This window comes from Drosophila serrata, unplaced genomic scaffold (assembly GCF_035046125.1).
Source record: "Drosophila serrata isolate PLE 108 unplaced genomic scaffold, ASM3504612v1 contig_360, whole genome shotgun sequence".
In the NCBI taxonomy this organism is placed as follows: Eukaryota; Metazoa; Arthropoda; class Insecta; order Diptera; family Drosophilidae; genus Drosophila; species Drosophila serrata.
The window spans coordinates 1426143-1443678 of NW_028257258.1; the positions used below are offsets into that span (position 1 = coordinate 1426143).

The 17536-nt window shown below is 40.9% G+C and overlaps 5 protein-coding genes across 9 annotated transcripts in view; 1 reads left to right on the top strand and 4 right to left on the bottom strand.

Moving 5' to 3' along the window:
- Positions 1–5477, bottom strand: part of msi (RNA-binding protein musashi) — a 138272-nt gene extending 132795 nt beyond the window's left edge. Inside the window, exon 1 of one of the 3 annotated variants that reach the window (XM_086838918.1) lies at positions 5267–5477. Coding sequence is in view for 1 of the 3 variants with exons in the window: in XM_086838920.1 (XP_086695046.1) it covers positions 5267–5334 (68 nt within the window). In the remaining 2 variants the exon portion in view is untranslated. The remainder of the gene's footprint in view (positions 1–5266) is intronic. The other 2 variants (XM_086838912.1, XM_086838920.1) reach the window with 2 other exon arrangements.
- Positions 5478–5894: 417 nt separating this feature from the next.
- On the bottom strand, positions 5895–7591 carry LOC110191943 (fatty-acid amide hydrolase 2). The gene has a single exon (XM_020962963.2). It carries the CDS (start codon positions 7589–7591, stop codon positions 6020–6022), a length of 1572 nt encoding a protein of 523 aa, XP_020818622.1. The 3' UTR covers positions 5895–6019.
- A 102-nt stretch (positions 7592–7693) lies between these two features.
- Positions 7694–14695, top strand: Gnpat (dihydroxyacetone phosphate acyltransferase). 3 transcript variants are annotated; one of them, XM_086838905.1, is made up of 4 exons: positions 7694–7816; positions 10273–10858; positions 11472–12754; positions 12814–14695. In XM_086838905.1, exons 2-4 carry the CDS (start codon positions 10288–10290, stop codon positions 13144–13146), a joined length of 2187 nt encoding a protein of 728 aa, XP_086695031.1. In that variant the 5' UTR covers positions 7694–7816; positions 10273–10287; the 3' UTR covers positions 13147–14695. The 3 variants fall into 3 exon arrangements, with proteins under 3 accessions (XP_086695031.1, XP_020818615.2, XP_086695030.1); XM_020962956.2 differs by lacking the exon at positions 7694–7816 and adding an exon at positions 8309–8567; XM_086838904.1 differs by lacking the exon at positions 7694–7816 and adding an exon at positions 8309–8555.
- On the bottom strand, positions 14534–16774 carry LOC110191746 (putative GTP-binding protein 6). Its single transcript, XM_020962682.2, has 4 exons — positions 16307–16774; positions 15737–16190; positions 15238–15678; positions 14534–15180 (listed from the first exon to the last, which is right to left on the bottom strand). The coding sequence occupies exons 1-4, from the start codon at positions 16543–16545 to the stop codon at positions 14725–14727; spliced, it is 1590 nt and encodes a 529-aa protein (XP_020818341.2). The 5' UTR covers positions 16546–16774; the 3' UTR covers positions 14534–14724.
- LOC110191747 (transmembrane protein 141) lies at positions 16387–17072 on the bottom strand. Its single transcript, XM_020962683.2, has 2 exons — positions 16835–17072; positions 16387–16774 (listed from the first exon to the last, which is right to left on the bottom strand). Exons 1-2 carry the CDS (start codon positions 16947–16949, stop codon positions 16578–16580), a joined length of 312 nt encoding a protein of 103 aa, XP_020818342.1. The 5' UTR covers positions 16950–17072; the 3' UTR covers positions 16387–16577.
- Between the last annotated feature and the right edge of the window lie 464 nt (positions 17073–17536).

Below are 17536 nucleotides of genomic sequence, written 5' to 3' on the forward strand. Positions count from 1 at the left end.
AATAAAACCAACTCAAAGGACTCACTGTGCTAATTGAATCGCACACAGGAGCAAATCTCTTGCTCCAATCCAACGAAAAGTGAATCTATATAACAAAAAAAAACGAAACGAAACAAAAGGAAGTACTTTTTGTACACGACAAGGAAGGTCGAGAATGGGAGGTGTGGCCGTTACAGTAACGATGACAGCCATGTCCTTAAATCCCCGGCAGAAAAGGGAATACATGGCTTCCTACCAGTCGAAACGATAAGAGGGATGGAGTTGGGTGGATGGAGACCAAGAGACAGAAGCCCGCGATTCAGGAAGGGACGCCCCATCCGTGTTAAATGGCCAACAAGGTGACAATGCAGATATAATGCTCATAAGCAGACGGCATAAAGTGACAAACGTGCCAGCGACCAGCGACCATTATGTCGATGATGATTCGCATGATGGTGACAATGCCGGGGTGTCGATTCGCGATTGATAATGCTCACTTACGGCTAACCGAAATGTCAGGGCAGTTGGGACTATGGGCGGTAAAAAGAAATCGCTTATCGCATGACTTTACGCACAATATAACAGATAGATGTCAGTGGAATGCCCAATGATGTCATTACAACCAAGTTCATGATAAATGAAGTCAGTGTTCATGACAAACTATGGGAAGCTACCTTAAAGAAAGCAAATACCCAGCAAAAATGTATAGTAAAACATAAGATGTTCCTTATTATCAAAAAGAGCTTAAGTATATACAGCATAATATACACTGCATCTAAATTTGCCTACTTTATGGCATGTAAATTCTAAAGGTATTTAAAAGGCAAATATAATATCCATGTTACTGCCTTTGCCTTGACTTTCTTATTAACTGCATATTTAATTTTAAGTCTGCTTGCATTTAACCCATATTTATGTTCATGTTCAGAGTGTTCCATTTAAATGCCGGAACAAGTGCAACACACTCCAGAGTCGTAAGTAGCGGAAGTCACCCGCATCTTTTACCAAAAAAAACTTTTGCGCCGCTGACATTAGTTAATTGTCAGCCAGTTCAGTTTGCAAACATGCATTTGGCCAAAAGCCAACATGGCTAGCAAAACGGAAAAAAAACGTAGAGAAATGGTTACAATTTAATTAAGTTCTTCGTACGTAATTTGCGCCAGCACTTAAAGTTGTTCCCTTGCGATGGTTTCCTTCTTTTTTCTTGGTTTAATGCGGTGTTGCACCTTCAGGGTTGCCTCCAGCGCCAAAGTTGCACTTACTTGCTAATTACGCAAATGTTTCAACTTTAAAATGGCGTCGGAATTTCACGCGCCCCGCGTGTGAAATTTATAAATGTCAACTGCTTGGGCGCCCACCCACTGTCCTTCCCACCCACCAGCGTTCACTTTGCACTCAGTTTTGTCTGTTTAACTTTTGTTCATAGCTGGCTGACTTCTGCTGATTGTGCAGAGGTTGGAAAATGGTGGAGAGTCATTTCTTTGGTGGTAGTGCAAGCCCCCAGCTCTCAGTACTTGCAATTTGTTATATTTGCTAGTTTTAAAAATTAAAAAATTCTGCATTTCCCTTGAAAAAAGCGGCAAAAGAGAGCAGCGGCAAGAGATAATACTGAAATGGAGACATTATGTTTTATGCAAGTGCAACAGTGCGTATGCGTGTTAAAAATTGCTACCATCCAGTGTTGCCATGGCATTTGCAGTAATGAAAGTAACGGCACATTCATGGGCGGAAGCAAAGAGTATAAAAATATGAAAGTGAATAAACATAAATAAAAAAATAAAAAAATATTTGCTTAAACAGCTAGGACGGTAAATAAAATAAAAGAAAAATGATTTATAAAATATACAATTTAAAACTAAATGTATAATTAATATTATATTATTATATAAATTTTGTGAAAAATAAGCATTAAAATGATTGCTTACATAAGTTGTAGCTCAATAAAAGCTAAAGGAATACCTAATTAGATGCAGATCCAGATCCATCATTAAAGTCCTTTTAAAGCTTAAGTAATTCATATAAAGTTAAAGAACATATTTCATATTCAACTGATTCAAGGTTTTTACAATATTTCTATGTTGCTTCCAACGTGTCCGGATGTCAAACCCAAGGTATTTTAGTACTTTTTTTTCCAAACATATCGAAGCGACTTAGAGGCAGACTTAGATTTACAAAAATATAAGGCACACACGAGCCAATATATAGTACACATAAAGTTGCATTACTCACACGAACACACACGAGGACAAAGCCCCGGAACACATTTGGCAGTTACTGTCAGTCAATCTCCATTAAGTCCATGCCCAACACCTTATTGAATTTTATTGTAAATTGGAAAGGAAAAAATTGCACCAACTGCAAAAATACCAAAAAAGGGAAAACATGGGGATAACACGAAACGGCAAAAGCCAGACGGCCCAGGACAATGTAGACAAAGATTTGGAGTGGAATACAAATTGAAAAGGAAAACAACAGACGAGATCAGAGGGGGGATTTTTTTTTTATTGGGATTGCGGGTGAAGTTTTCAATTAATTTGCATAAACGGCAAAACGATTATGTAATTTGTATGTGCCACATAAATTATCACACATTTCGAATAGTTTTCAAATATGCAACGCCCCAGACACAATGGAATGAAGTGAGGGTGAGAACTCTGAGGAAAGGGACAGCTTATTAGAGGCGAAACTGAAACTGGCAACTATCAATAAATTACGTAAGGGGGCGTGGTAAGTGGAGAGTCCCGAAACCACAAAAAGCAAAACATCAGAGATGGTTAAAATGTCCTTTAGGATGGAAACTTGTTACTGGTTCAGGAACTCGGAATTACTTAATTATATATATAATGGTTGTGGTATCATTAAAGCATTTTAAATGACTTTAATTTATGAATTTATAATGATTTAATGAATGTTTAATAAAGACTTGGTGATTAAGATTATTTGGAAAAGATCTACCTATAAGATATTCATTAATATGTTTAACTGGCATGATAGCATATGAGTTTTCTGATATAGTTTGGTATAATATAATAAATACTAAGCATTTTATATTACACACCTAATAAATTAATATAAATTTATAAGATTAATTGATTTAATAATTTTTTAAGACTTAAAATTATTTCCCTTAGCTTGCCTTACTTTAACAATAAAGTCCTTTTCCATTTAGTTAATCAATCACGAACCGAACTAGATCTTCCGGAAAACGCAGCTCCGTCCAAAAATGCCCCTTGACAAATTTTTGGGGGCTGGCATTGTGGCATTTCGGTCGGGTAGGTGCTCTTGCCAGGGACCGCAAATTTTATGCACGTTATAAATCACGTCCAAACAACGACGACAGCGTCGAGGACGACTGCAAAACTGTTCACATTAATTGTTGCAACGTCATTTTCGGGCCTATTGTGCTTGGGCCAGCAGCACCACGAGCCCTATGAGTCCTATGAGCCCCAGGAACCCCACAAAAAGCTAGTACCACCAACCACCACCCGACCAACCATACACATTTGGCGGAGTCAGGCCAATAAAAGGCGCTCTCTGTGTGTGCTCCAGACGCCTTTGTGTCACGTGGCAATTTTTGCAAAAGGAATTCCAACAATGTAGACGTTTTTCCTACAGCAAATAATCAGTAAAAAAAAGAACAAAGTCCAACTACTTTTTTATTTTTTTTTTTTGCATAGGCAAATGTGCCTTGTTCGGGATGGCCGTCGGAGTCCATAAAAAATTGCTGTTTAGTGGCTGGATTTGTGGATTTGTCAAAGGCCCAACGACGATGCGCGGATACTGAATATCTTCCCTTTCATGTTCATAATTTCACATTTGAGTCCCCAAAAAGGATAACATTGAATTTTGTAAAGGAATGTGTAAGCTTAGAGTGCAAATTCTTACGTAAATATGTTATTTGAGGAGATATTTATAGAAAAACAGAAGCTTTAAGTTTTAATCTAAATTCTGAGTAAGAAGCTTTAAAATTGTAGTTAAATTCAAAGTTTTGGAATAAATATAGCCACGATTATATTGCTTTTCTATCCACAATGCTATTAGAATCCCCAGCAGACCTACAAAGTCCCTTAAAGTTTGGTAGTATCTCCACTCCACACGCATAACGTCCATATTTACATACGATATTGTGGTGTGGCAGGAAATGGAATCCATTGTTAAAAGATAATCCCAGCAAATACATAAAATGCAGGCAAAAACACTTGAAAGCAAAGTTATGAACTGAGACGATGAGGGGTAAACAGGGGGAGAAACAAAAAAACAGCAAAAGGGCGTCGTTAATATTTCAAAAACAGAAACACAGCCTAACCGAAACGAAACAGGGCAAGAGACATAAACAGAAGCGACAAACAACAAAAGCAGGCAATGGGAGGAAAAGTCGTAATACTTGGACAATTGCACACGCGCCCACACTTGACTTTTGCCGGTCCATTTCGAATATTAAGGCATATTTGCCGCTTGGTCAGCGGAACCGAGTCGGACGAAGAGGTGGATCCAGACGGAGTGGCGGGAGCAAATGAATTAGACAAATGCCAAGCCAGATGAGACAGGGTGCAAAGTCACCTCCTCAGTTGCACCAAATTTATGGCCAATAAGGAATGCTGCTTTTGGTATCGAAACCTATAATACCTACTCGGGATAAATAACTAAAGTTTACATAATTCAAATCGTATAAATCAATTAATTTTAAAAATAACAAGTATAAACAACTAAAGAAATAATCCTATTAAATATGAGTTTCGCAATATCAATATCGCACAGGTTCAAAAAATCGTAATAGCCCAGTTTGCGGTGAAAACGTTTGGTCAATATCATAATACCCTTTGCCAAAGCCCATAACGAAGGGGGGTTGTAAGCATGAATGAAGATATGTGAAGGGGGTGAGCACTTTCACTGGCACGCACACGCAAATTGCACATCCTGCTCCTTGCAGTCCCCAAGAAAAGGGGCTTCGCCTTTCCCCGAAGTTGTCAATGTGTAAAGTGAGTGCCCGAGTGTGTGCGTGCATGTGTGTGTGTGGACAAATTAATTGTTGACAGCGCGACAACATCTTCGAACCCCCAACTAAATTCCCAGGCTCCTGGAAGTTTGTGGGTTAAGTGTTTCCTGACACCAGATCCATTTATCACCGCCGCCCGGGCAGCAGAGTTCAAAGGTCCTACTGCATGACTGTAGCAAGGGGAAAGACTTACGAAGATTTCACATTTCTAATCAATACCTAAAAGGAGAGGGAAAGAGGATACATGTTAAAGAAGATTCCCAATTAGCCATTGGAAGAAGAAGAACACACCTGCAAATTTTTTCTGCCACCGCACGACTGCCACCAGTTAACACAGCACTGCCCGTTATCCGTATCATTAAGAAATCACTACCCTATAATAGAAGCTAACACATTGCACTCGTTTACGCGTTTTTTATACGGTTACCGCACGGTTTTTAGTTGATTTTTTACAATTTTAATCACATACACAGCAAAGCAAAACTATTCTTCTTCTTTTCTCCCGCAAAAATGTAACTTGCATATCGATAGAACAACATCGAACAATTTATCGAAGGTACTGATCGCGATGATTATGTGGGTATACGATTAATACCAAAAAAATATCACATAAATATTTATTTTGGCACTGAATTGTATTGAGATTTAGGGCTATTTCACAATATTAAAAATTAAATTTATAAGTTATTAAATATTAATTTCATCAATATAAACATTCTAAGACAGGTAAACAATCAATTGTTAAAAACGTCAAACAATAAACTTTGCGCCATAATTCAAGAAAGAGGCCATCGGTCTGGCATCCTTAAACAACAGTCGAAAGGTTGCCAGATCAGCGTCCAACCAACAGCTGATTTCAGTTTTTCTACATTTGCAAGTTGTAAACAACCGCGAGTGAAAAAGCTAAGAAAACTAAAAATTTGTATAAAAGAGTGTACAATTTTATTAGTTCCCTGTAACAAGGCCACAAGCGACAGTCTCCAGCGATTACCAACACCTAAATTACAACAGTTTAACAATAATTTCATCGTTTTGCATAAATCTCTACTGCTTCAGGGGAAATGGCGGCACCCAACCGCCAAATGTTCGCTCCAGCTCCTCAGCCACAGCCAGACACAGCCGATCGTTATTCGCATTGGCCACAACCTGGATGCCGAGAGGCACCCCCTTCGAGTCCAGACCCATGGGGACCTGAGTAGCCGGCAGTCGGAGCACATTGAAGAGGCTGAAGTACGCGAAATCGTTGAACTTGACCAGCGGGTAGAAGTGGAACGGTGCTGTCCTCGGAGAACTGTGATAAAACAGGACCCCATCGTCACCCAGCAGCTCCTCCAACGCCCTTTTGCATTTCGTGGTGGCCTCCCGCATCAATCTCTCCGATTCCTTGGGCAGGACGCTGTCAATCAGTCCGTAGATAGCGGCCATGCTGTAGTCGCTTTGTCCCAGGAGTTTCTTGAAAAGCTCTACAAATGGATTGAGTTCGGCACCGTTTCCCAGCAACAGATTAAAGTTGGCCGGTTCCTGGGTCATCCAGTAACGCCACATCTTCCCGGTCAGCTTGGTATTGGGTATGTTGGCATGACGCACTTCTTTACCGCTGACACTCTCGAAATGCTTTCGGATCTTGTACATAACTCTTTCCGTTTCTCTGTTTACAGGATTGCACTGGGCCATGCCGTTTGAGGCCACATAGAAGTAACGGAGACGCTTCAGATCTACCTGCTCATCCAGTTTCAGCTTGGATTTCAGCGAAGGTTCGATGAGAACCTGCATCATGGGCAACAAATCCCGCCCGAAACGGCTCATGGGTCCGGCACACACCATCGTTTCCTTTTCCTTGCCAGTTCGGAATGTACATCCGGCCATATTGACGGCTCCGGCAGTGGGCTTATGTCCGAAAACGCCACAGTTGAAAGCGGGTATTCTAATCGAGCCACCAATGTCGGTTCCCAGGCCAAAGCCCGTGCAACAGGCGGCAATGAGAGCGGCTTCTCCACCTGAAGAGCCGCCCACAGACCTTCGGAGATCATAGGGATTGTTGGTTCCGCCAATCAGCATATTTCTGGACTCAATCCACTTGTTTACCTCGGGCACATTACTGGTAGCTATGATAATGGCTCCGCTCTCCTTCATCAACCGCACGCACTCTGCATCCGTGGACGACCGTTCCGATTTTCGAGACAGAAGACCCAAAGTGTGGAGTTTTCCGGCCACGGCGGTACTATCCTTGGTGGTGAAGGGCACTCCCAGGAACGGCTGGCGCCGGAAGTCCTCGTCGCTGTACTCCTTTTTGGACAACTTCCGATCGATTTCGCGTGCCTGATCCAAGGCCTCCGGGAATGGTCCATCCACCACGGCATTAAGATCCCGGTTAACGCTTTCGATTCGCTCACAATAGGCTTTGACGATGTCGTAACTTCGCGTCTTTCGTTCCCTTATCAGTTGGGCCAGCTCAACGGCGCTCTTGCTGAGCAATACCTGCTGCTCTAGGCTCGGCGGACCAGGAACCCGTTTGAACGGACCCAAATACCAACCCAGAGCGAACTCCAGCAGGCGGTCGGTTAGGATGTGGACCAGTGCCAGCAAGGCATCCAGTACGTGGCTCCAAAATGACATGATGATGTTGCTAGATTTTTCCGCTGAGTTTTGCACTTTGCGCAATGCAAATTCGAGACCTAAAACCACAAACGACCAACGACCAGTGAGTTGCGATATAACCAAGAGGTTGCCACCAGATATGAGCGAAAGCTGGCGATGAAAGCTTTCCAAACCAGTTTCAGTGCGGAAAGTACAGTGGAAACCAAATATAGTGGATAAAACCTAGGAAAACCTTCACAGACAGTAAGTAAAATTTCTAAATTGGATTTTATATATGTAGTTTTGTTTATTTTATGCCATTAAAAACTTGAGAGCGTTCAAATTTATGTATGATTAGAAATTTTTGTAATTATATATATTTCTGTAGGAGAATTAGGAAATGAGAACAAAAATGTATCAGTTGGCATAGTACATTTTTATTTTTTTCATTAAAAACTTTGAGTATTTAAATCTTCGCTCAATAAATACCCCTAATAATAATAATAATCATATGACAGTAAAATTCTTTTTACACTTGTAAAATGTAAAATGTAAACTAAAACGGGGATGTTAAATTTCAGGAGCAAATTAATAACAAGTAACTTTAATGTTTCAGTTAGGAAGAGATGAATATTTAATATCCATATTTATCCGATGTAATATTTAACGGAACAGCTATTTTTTGGCTAAAAGCTAGTTGCAAGCTTTGCGAGCTTTTCCATTTTCGAATATACCAGATATAGCCTGAAAAAAGCTAAACAACACTGCGCAGCTGCTGCATATGTTTTATGTTTTTCGTCAACAAAACAAAACAGCCGCGCCGCTGCTGCTGCTAAAATCGTTAAAACTCGGTCAAGCAGATCAAAAATAAATTGCACATTCTAAAGTAAATTGTCGGGCTTGTGCGGTGAAGTAAATGCATTAAAAAGCGGCGACCTCGAACATTGCGAGAAGCGTTACCTAAAAATTCCGGCCACAGCAGCTCGTATTGAATTTTACCCCAGTGCGTAGACCGGTAAATCAACTAGCGAATACCCTGTAATCCCTAGAAAAGTTCAATTACCCCGATAAAATCCCCATTACTAATCACCTGTGCTCCACTATCTGTAACGTGATTCATTTTTAAATTGGTTTCGGTAATAGGAACGCCTTATCTGAGCCGAAAAAATATATGGATTATTCGATAGTGTGTGACATACGTAACCAATTAGTCAGCATGCTTTCCAATGACCTGTGTGAGGTGTATAAATAGAAAGTTTTTTTTTGTCGAAAAGTGCATTTACCCAGTTAATATGTGTTATTTTGCGAAATTAAAGTTAATGCTTTAAAGCCGCCGCAAATTGCCGGTTAAATGGAATGGCCAAATGTGCGAATTGCTACCTGGAATTAAATGTGACATTATTTTGTGAGAGCAAGACCAACTGTCACCGTCTAAAGTTGCATTATTCTTATAAATTTTTAATTCCCCTTACCCGTTGCCATGCGTGGTTTAGTTTACCCGCTTCTAATCGGCGTCTATCAGGTGTTTTCTACGGCTTTATCTTCAGCAGGAGTGCGTGTGTGTGTGCATGAGAGGGTGTGTTTGGTTTTATGGCTAAGCCCGTTCAGTGGTAGCTTTGACGCTGTTTATTTACTTTGCCTTTCTTTAACCTGTCCCAGGTGTGTGTTGCGCCTCACCTGATGAGTGACGTCGATGATATCGGCCGTCGTGGTTCACTAGTTATCTTTTTCTTAAGGTGATCTTTTACATATGTAGATCGTTAAATTCACTAAAAATGAGCCTTAAAATGGGATTAAAATAAATTTCTCTAATCAATTAACTATCTATCAACAATCTTCAAATGTCTCTAATTTCGTTCAGTGTATTCTTAGCTATTAAAACACAACCTTTTTTTTATAATTTTTGTGAAACTTTAAGCACGCTTCAGTCATAATATGTGCAATTTTTGGGGGAGCGGCCCAAGGTACACTGAGCTTTGCACAACTCTTTAGACTCGGCTTAAGTTATGCGAGGTTTTTTAATTTTAAATGAATGTATATAGTACTATACAATGTGCTCACCTTTAACACGCAATGCCGCCTAGTGCTTGTGGCTTGCCAATGGTCGTTGATTACCTAAACTGCTTGGGTTAGATTTACTATCTTCCTTTGCACTAAGAGAAATATATGAATGAATATTCATATATTCTTAGCTCAGATCGTAAAAAAAACATTACGAATTTCCTTTTAAATTCACTAATATGAATGTGTGTGACGTTGTGCCCTGTGTTATAAAAGCTTTGAAAAGGTTTAGGGGTAAAACTAAAAACTATTTTTATATTTTATATAAGTAAATAATTAAAACGTGCCAAAGTTGAAATGTATTTTGAGAAAACCTACAGTTTTTATATTTTAGAGTTTACATTTATGGGAAATACGTTAAACCAAAGCCGCCTTTGCTTATTTATTTAACTGAAGGCAACGACTTTGTTATTGGTTTTTGTTTTTGTTGGTTAATTTCTGTGTAAATATTTTTCCCGGTGCAAGCTATATCTCAGCAAACAGTGTGTGCGAGGTGTATATGACAGTGTGTCGGTGTGTGTCATGTCTGTTAAGTGGGGCCCGGGTTGCTTGTCAGTTGATTCGTCAAATGGCACCGCACTCGACGTTGCCGTTTTATTTTTAGTTACCTCCAGAGATTCTCAACAGCCCCACGCACATTGCTTTCCGTATTTCCGCAGGTGCAACGCAGCGAGATGGAGCGGAATCCAGTCACGGCAACCGGAGGTGGAGGAGGCGGAGCAGGAGGAAGTGAACCCAGCGATCAGGAGGAGAAAAAGTCACCTAGTGCCGCCGATTATATGCTTAACTTCAAGAACATCATAGCAGCGGGTAATGAGGCCTCCATGACCAGAGAGTTCAATCCCCAGGTGGCCTATGAGTTCGAGAAGTATCTCAATCCCTTGAAGCTCAAGCAGCACGTCCTGAAGAGTGAGAAACTGCGATCCATTCTGGAGCATTATGCTAAGGAATCGGGTCAGCCGGTTAAGCAGTTGGAGCGCCAGGCCAAGGAGATCATTGAGGAGATCGGCCTGGATCGTAACATGGCCATTATTCGCTGGTGTGGTATCGCCATCACAGCCATTGGCAAGAGGATCTGCGATGGATTCTACGTGAATTCCGCCAGCATGCTGAATGTGCGCAAGGATATGGGCAAGTGTCCGGTGCTCTATCTTCCCAGCCATCGCAGCTATATGGACTTTATCCTAATGTCGTACATCTGTTATTACTACGACATCGAGATACCTGGAATAGCCGCCGGAATGGGTATGTATTAAATTAATCCTTTGAAGATTAAATAATAACATGTATAAAGGAAAAAGAGCAAAGGCCACATTTGGCCAACGTTTCGATTAGAGGTTATTTATTTATGATTGTGAATTTACTACTCGCTGTTAATACTACTTTTCTTTTACTGATTAGTTTATTAAACATTTTTTCTAACAAGATTACTCATTTCCATTGAAAAGTATAAATGTATGCTGCTTGTTTAATAGTTTTGAATTAATTTATTTGCGATAAACACTTGCATAATATACAAATTCAAGTGTATTGCCAACAAATGTGCTTAAATTATTAATTAGTTAGCATGTCATTTATCGTATTGTCAATACCTAATTAACTTTTTTTACCTAGCGATAATTACACCCTATGTTTGCATTGACATTAGTTTAATTAGCAAATGAATGTGTCATTTTTATAATTTGGTTCACGGATTTCACGCTTCCGTTGAATGATGTCACAAATTTAAATTGATTTTGTTTAACAAATTACTCAAGTTAAATCAAAATAGTTAATAAAGTGTAGAATTCAAACAGCCTAATCTTCGAGTGTTCTATCTATCAGATAAATTATAGCTAATGTTTATTATTATTTTCAGATTTCCATTCTATGTTTGGTATGGGCACCATGCTTAGGAAAACTGGAGCCTTCTTTATGCGTCGCAGTTTCTCCAACGATGAGCTTTATTGGGATATTTTCCGGGAGTACATGTACGCTCTGGTGGCCAATTATCACATCGGCGTGGAGTTCTTCATCGAGGGCACTCGTTCACGGAATTTTAAAGCTCTCGTGCCAAAGATTGGCCTTCTGTCGATGGCATTATTACCTTACTTCACCGGTGAAGTTCCGGATGTGATGATTGTGCCAGTTAGTGTCGCCTACGAGCGGGTCCTGGAGGAGCAACTATTCGTCTATGAGCTTCTTGGAGTGCCGAAACCCAAGGAGTCCACAAAAGGTTTCTTTAAGGCTTTAAAAATCATAGATGAGCGGTTTGGAAAGATGTTCTTGGACTTTGGAGAGCCAATTTCCGTAAAGGAATTCTTTGGACACGACAGTGCCCAGCGGATGCAGCGCGCCGGTGTAGGAGGACAGCTACAAAAGTTAAACCGACAGGAGGTGGATCTGGTAAAGCAGCTGGCCAATGAGATTATCTATCAGCAACAGCGACGCATTGTGATCACTACTTTTAATCTGCTGAGCCTGTACTACGCCAGTCAATTGTATGCCCAAAAGAGTGTCACCATTGATGAGCTATCCCGGGGTGTTCTACATCTGAAGCGCATCTTCGAGCAACTGGGAGCACATGTCAGCACCAAGCCAGGCAGCATTAAGGCCGATATTATTGATGCTGTGGAGATACACTCAAATATCCTGCATTTTGTCAACGCTCGATTGCAGTTCACACCGATGGCAGCCAAGCAATTGGCGGATAAGATCGATGTGAAGCGACTGAAAGCTCATGCGCTCTGTCCGCAAACCATGGCGGTGGCAGTTCCCATGCTGGCTCTTCAGCTCTACGTGAATCCCTGCATGTTCTGGCTGGCTAGACCGGCCTATCTCTTGCTGGCGGCACTCAAGGAGCAAAGGAGTCAACAGAAGTGCCTGGATTCTTCAAGCATCTCATACGATTCTACTTTGAGTGCTCTTCATGCGCATGTAACCAACATGGATGAATTGTTTCAGCATGAGTTTATCATTGAATCGAACCGCGAGGCTGCAGAGTTCGAGACGCATCTAAAACTGCTCCTCGACGAGCGGGTTGTGGACGTGGCGAAGAATGGAAGGATCAGGGTACAGGATAACGAGTGCGCGCATGTCATATTGGCCGCCCTCGCCCCATTCCTGTGTCTCTACTACCAGTTGGTGGTCGCCTTAAGAAAAGTGAGTAATTTATATAAATTTTTACCCTTCGTTTTCTAATATATCTTAAATCTTTTCAGATTCCTTTGGATATTGAATTTAGCAACAAAGATCTCCTCGTTTGCGTCCAGGAGCATGTGGAACAGCTGCTACAGCAGCCCGGCGGAACTGCCTTCCACGTTCATCCGTATTGCTTGGCGCTGGATAACCTAAATATTGCCATCTACGCTCTAATACAAAGGGGCTATTTGCTCAAGAGCCGAGACTCTGGGCAGTTGAAGATCCCCGGAACGCCTGGGAAGTGCCTTGAGGAGCTGGAGAGACAGCTGCTCGAGTATTGTCAATTAATGCCATTCGCCCAATACTCAACGGCGGCCAACCAGCAGGCCCAGTTCCACATAGCCAAATTATAACTGGCAAATGGTAAGAGGCCGACGGGGGAGGAGGCAGCAAGGGGAACGGAAACTGATCGCAGTCTGGACTCCGAGCTCAATCCCAAGCAGTGTAGTACAATTTTGTTTTCATTGTCCATACAATTCATTCAGTTTGTTGTCGGCCTGCTCAAGAATTGTCGCATCATCTGCATTCTGTTCTTCATTGTGGTTGTGGCTCCGCTCAAGCAGCTTCTCCGCTGGCTCATTGAATCCTCCCATTCCTTCACATAGGTTTAAGTTTGGGGTGTTTGGTATACTCGATTTAAATGGCAAACTACAAATTCAGAATCAAAAAGGGGCTGGGTAGTTAATGAGCAATATTAAGTAATATTTGCCTGGGAGAGAGTAAAGTTTATGAATAATTTAATTAACATTAATTCAATGTTTTTTTTTTATATATTTATTTAGATTTGATATCCTAAAAGAAACATACATTCCCAAATTAAATTCTCTGATCAAAATATATGAATTTAATAATTTACAAGCACGTTTTTTACGCCTTTTGAAAATTGCTTAATATTGCTCAGAGATAAATAATGGCCTAAAGATTATATGCCAAGGAAAATCGTGCCATCATCCTATATAGTGTGTTTGTACGAGAGAAAGCTAGAGTTTATCTTTAAGCCTCAGAAACTGATATTTTATGTTCGTTACGCCATGGAAAACAAACAAATGAAATTCACAAAAAAAGCCAAAAGAAATAAGCACTTTCATAAATCGAATTTTGATCAACAAATTTTTGTATAGAGAAAAATGGTAGATCCCATCGAAATATATATATTCTATATATTTTTAGCCAAGGAAATGTTACCCATCTAAAGTGACAAAAAATATAACAATTTAAAAGATTTGGTTAACATAAGATTATACTAAAAAGTGAAATTAAGAAAATTCTTTCAAAAAACATAAAAAACTTTAAATTTTGGAAGAAAACATTATTTTAAGAAATATTCGGCGGTGACCTTTTCTTAAAATTATTTAGGAATATCTTTATTATGCTTTTTGAATAATGCTACGGTTGGCATTATTTTAATATTAGATTTAAGCTGTTTTTGGGTTAAGCATTTGTTAATTTAAATTGGTGTTAAGTTTGTATTTCATTTTACTTTCTATTAAGTTGGTTATATTCAATGGCGCTGCTTTTAATTTTAATTATTCAATTGTGCCAATACACACAAGAGTCAGCACCACACAAATATATACACACATGTATATAGTTTCGAGGCGAGCCACAAGACTTGCCATTAGTTAAATAAAATAATGGTTGATTCCGATATCTGATCCGCTTAAGGATCAGATTATCTGATTTTCCCAGCACAAAAAGGCCAGCGCAAAGTGCAATACCAAAATGTTCTGCTTAAACATATTTTTAGACACCTTTTTCGTTTTATTTTTGTGGTAGCAAATTTTATATTTATATAAAGAATTAAAGAGAAAATAACAACAACAACCATTCCTAACTACACTCGCTAGTAACTAAACCAGAAGAAAACAAGAGCAATAATAAAGAAATTAGTCAGAAACCTAATTATTAACAATCTATTAAGCTAAGGATTATCAAAGGAACTCCCGTTTGAATTGGTCCAGGGTGCGTTGGCTTATCACCACGTGCATCATCAGGCGCTCTGGATTCTCCTCATCCGCTTTGGTCTCCACCACGGCAGCGTTCTTATAAAGCCAGGCCATTTCGGGCCCCCCGTTGGGCACTCGCATCTGCAGTTTCCTTCGCCCGGTGGCGGTTAATATCTGCTGTTCAATGTCCGCCAGCAGAGGTTCCAGTCCAGTTTGGGATCGGGCTGAAATATGATGCACCGCAGCTGCCTCTGGAGCAACTTCGGGGATGCATGGTACCAAATCACATTTGTTGTACACATCGATTATCGGAGGCAATTGGCTGGCCGTGGAATCTCCGCCAGCCACATTGAAGGCCAGAGAGCGCAGCGTGGCTTCCACATGACTTCGTTGGGCGGCGTGGCATGGGTGCGACAAGTCCTGGACGTGGACAATTACGTCCTATTTAAAAAAGGAAGAAAATGTAACTGGTATTAAACCGAAGAATTATCCACTTACTGCCAGCATTGCATCCTCTAAGGTTGCCACAAAGCATTCGAATAATCCAGTGGGCAGATCAGACATAAAGCCCACGGTGTCCATGTAGATGACTTCCAGGTTGCAGGGCAAGCACCCAGCATGGGCAGTCACATCTAGAGTGGCGAATAGTTGATTCCTTGGCTGTAACGCATCCTCCACAGTTAGAGCCTTGATCAGCGAAGTCTTTCCGGCATTGGTATATCCCACCACCGCCACAATGGGATAATTCTGCTGCTTGCGTTTCTGGCGCAGCAACTGCCTCTGCCGGCGCACACGATCCAGTTCTGCTCGCAACTTTCGTTCACGGGTCCGCAGAATCTCCTTTTGCAAATCAGTTAAGGCATATCCCTGGCGCCGTGTCTGAGTTACACTTGCATCCTTGGCCTGGGCCCATATATAGGGAAGTTCTGCCATTGCCACCTGAAATGCATTATAAATAATCATTTTATTATTAAGTAAGCTATTTAAGAATCCTTACCTGAAGCCTCGCCTCTGCACTTGTGGCATGCAGCCTTAGGATTTGTATGACCACCGAGTAACGATCCATCACTGGCAATCGGAACTCAGCCTCGAGAAAACGCTTCTGGGCAAAAGATAGCGTTCCTTTGCTAACAAAAAGGCAGGTTAGATGCCGCTCCTGTCGCAAATCGGCCACAAGAGCCTTGAGCTCCACCAGCTTTCCGCTGCCGAATAGCGTCTTCTTCTCGAGACTTTCCAATGGTACTTTGAGGGCCATGGCTACCTGCCAGTTAGGAAGGGAGTGAATTAATGCGGATGCCTCGGCAAGTTGATCCTCTGGTCGGACATCGCTGTTGGGGTTGCTTTGGCGCTTGGCTGCCCATTTAACGTAGGGCTGCAGGATAAGCACTTGCTGGGCGCTGGCTGTATCCCGGGTGATCCTCATAGCTCCACCAGCTACTTCGTCGTAGGCGCTGGAATGAAAAGTGTAACAAATGAATAAGAAAACTTTACATTTTTTGGATAAATATGAACAAATTAGACTTAATGTGTTATATTTAAGTATTTACATCAATTTTCCCTTACTTACCGATCATCCAAAAAGCGCATGTCTGTCGGATCTGCCGTTAATTGCTCTTTTTGCTCCATGTCACCTTCCTCATCGACTCCTTGTCCCGCCTGCATCTGTGCCTCGAAGTATCTCTTCCTGTTCCGAATACCCTTAACCCCTTGGTGTTGCGTGTACCTAAAGCGCAAGGGCACCGCGGCCATCGGACGCGGAAGAGGAAGACTCCTGGCCAGACGCACCCACGTCCGCAGGCTCGACATGACTAAACCTAATTAATTAAAGCTGGCTATAACTAAAAGGTCTTCTCGTGAAGCACGGAATGCTTGTCCTCAAAGGCCATCCACGCCGCCTGGCAGGATTTCGTGCGGGTCGAAGTTACTTGATAGGAAACACCGGTAGCCACCAGGGAGGAAACAAGGATATTGTACTTGACCGGGTAGCGAATGCGGGACTGTATAATCTTCTGTGCAAAGTAGCTGCCGGAAAAGCCTGCAATTTGTGTAATTTATTATGCAATTCTTTAAAAAAATAAAGAAGACAGCGACGAACCCAAACAGAATGCGGCGAGGCCCGTGAAGAGGGAGCGGGTCATGCAGTCCATGTAACCATCGAATCCGGGATGCTTCTCACGCTGCTGGTCCTTCAAACGCTTGATATCGTTCATAATAAACGTGTATTATAATGTGACAATTGTTTTATTCCCCAAGAATAATAAAAAAAATATTTAAAAATATTGAACACTATTTAATTAAAAATACCGAAGAAAGTGATGTGTGAGGTTCTAGGTTTTTTTTGCCAATGGTCACACTACAAATTACAAAAACAAAATCCCCGTGTCAAATGTATATAATATGTTAGTATTTATTTACTGTATCGATGAATAGCCCGCCAGAAAATATTCCTATTGACCATTTGAACAATTTTATAAAATATGCATGCCCCATGAATGGAATTGGCATTCCAAGCATTTTGGTAGATGTTTCATCAAAATCCGTTCAGCCGTTCAAGAGAAAACATCACTTTTTAATTTATTTCCATAAATGTTCCTTCGAAGAATAAAAATATCTGGCAGCACTGTCTGCCTGAAATTAAGTCAATTTGATTTAAACTTTATTAAATATTCTTTTGCAAAATGAAGATCGTAACATTAACGGGATCGCAATCCTGAACATTTTGATCCATGTTTCGTCAAAATCCGTTCAGTCGTTAATGGGAAATCCCGACTTTTCATTTATTCCCGTAAATGTATGT

What these genes read in the sequence shown, in the direction of transcription:
- LOC110191746 (XM_020962682.2), bottom strand. Translation starts at nt 16,545, where the DNA reads ATGTCGAGCCTGCGGACGTGGGTGCGTCTGGCCAGGAGTCTTCCTCTT. An exon ending in GTGCAGAGGCGAGGCTTCAG is followed by an intron (nt 15,679 to 15,736) that starts GTAAGGATTCTT and finishes AATGCATTTCAG; the next exon opens with GTGGCAATGGCAGAACTTCC. An exon ending in TAGAGGATGCAATGCTGGCA is followed by an intron (nt 15,181 to 15,237) that starts GTAAGTGGATAA and finishes TTTTTTAAATAG; the next exon opens with GACGTAATTGTCCACGTCCA.
- Gnpat (XM_086838905.1), top strand. Translation starts at nt 10,288, where the DNA reads ATGGAGCGGAATCCAGTCACGGCAACCGGAGGTGGAGGAGGCGGAGCA. An exon ending in TGGAATAGCCGCCGGAATGG is followed by an intron (nt 10,859 to 11,471) that starts GTATGTATTAAA and finishes TATTATTTTCAG; the next exon opens with ATTTCCATTCTATGTTTGGT. An exon ending in TGGTGGTCGCCTTAAGAAAA is followed by an intron (nt 12,755 to 12,813) that starts GTGAGTAATTTA and finishes AAATCTTTTCAG; the next exon opens with ATTCCTTTGGATATTGAATT.
- LOC110191747 (XM_020962683.2), bottom strand. Translation starts at nt 16,949, where the DNA reads ATGAACGATATCAAGCGTTTGAAGGACCAGCAGCGTGAGAAGCATCCC. An exon ending in CCTCGCCGCATTCTGTTTGG is followed by an intron (nt 16,775 to 16,834) that starts GTTCGTCGCTGT and finishes CACAAATTGCAG; the next exon opens with GCTTTTCCGGCAGCTACTTT.
- LOC110191943 (XM_020962963.2), bottom strand. Translation starts at nt 7,591, where the DNA reads ATGTCATTTTGGAGCCACGTACTGGATGCCTTGCTGGCACTGGTCCAC.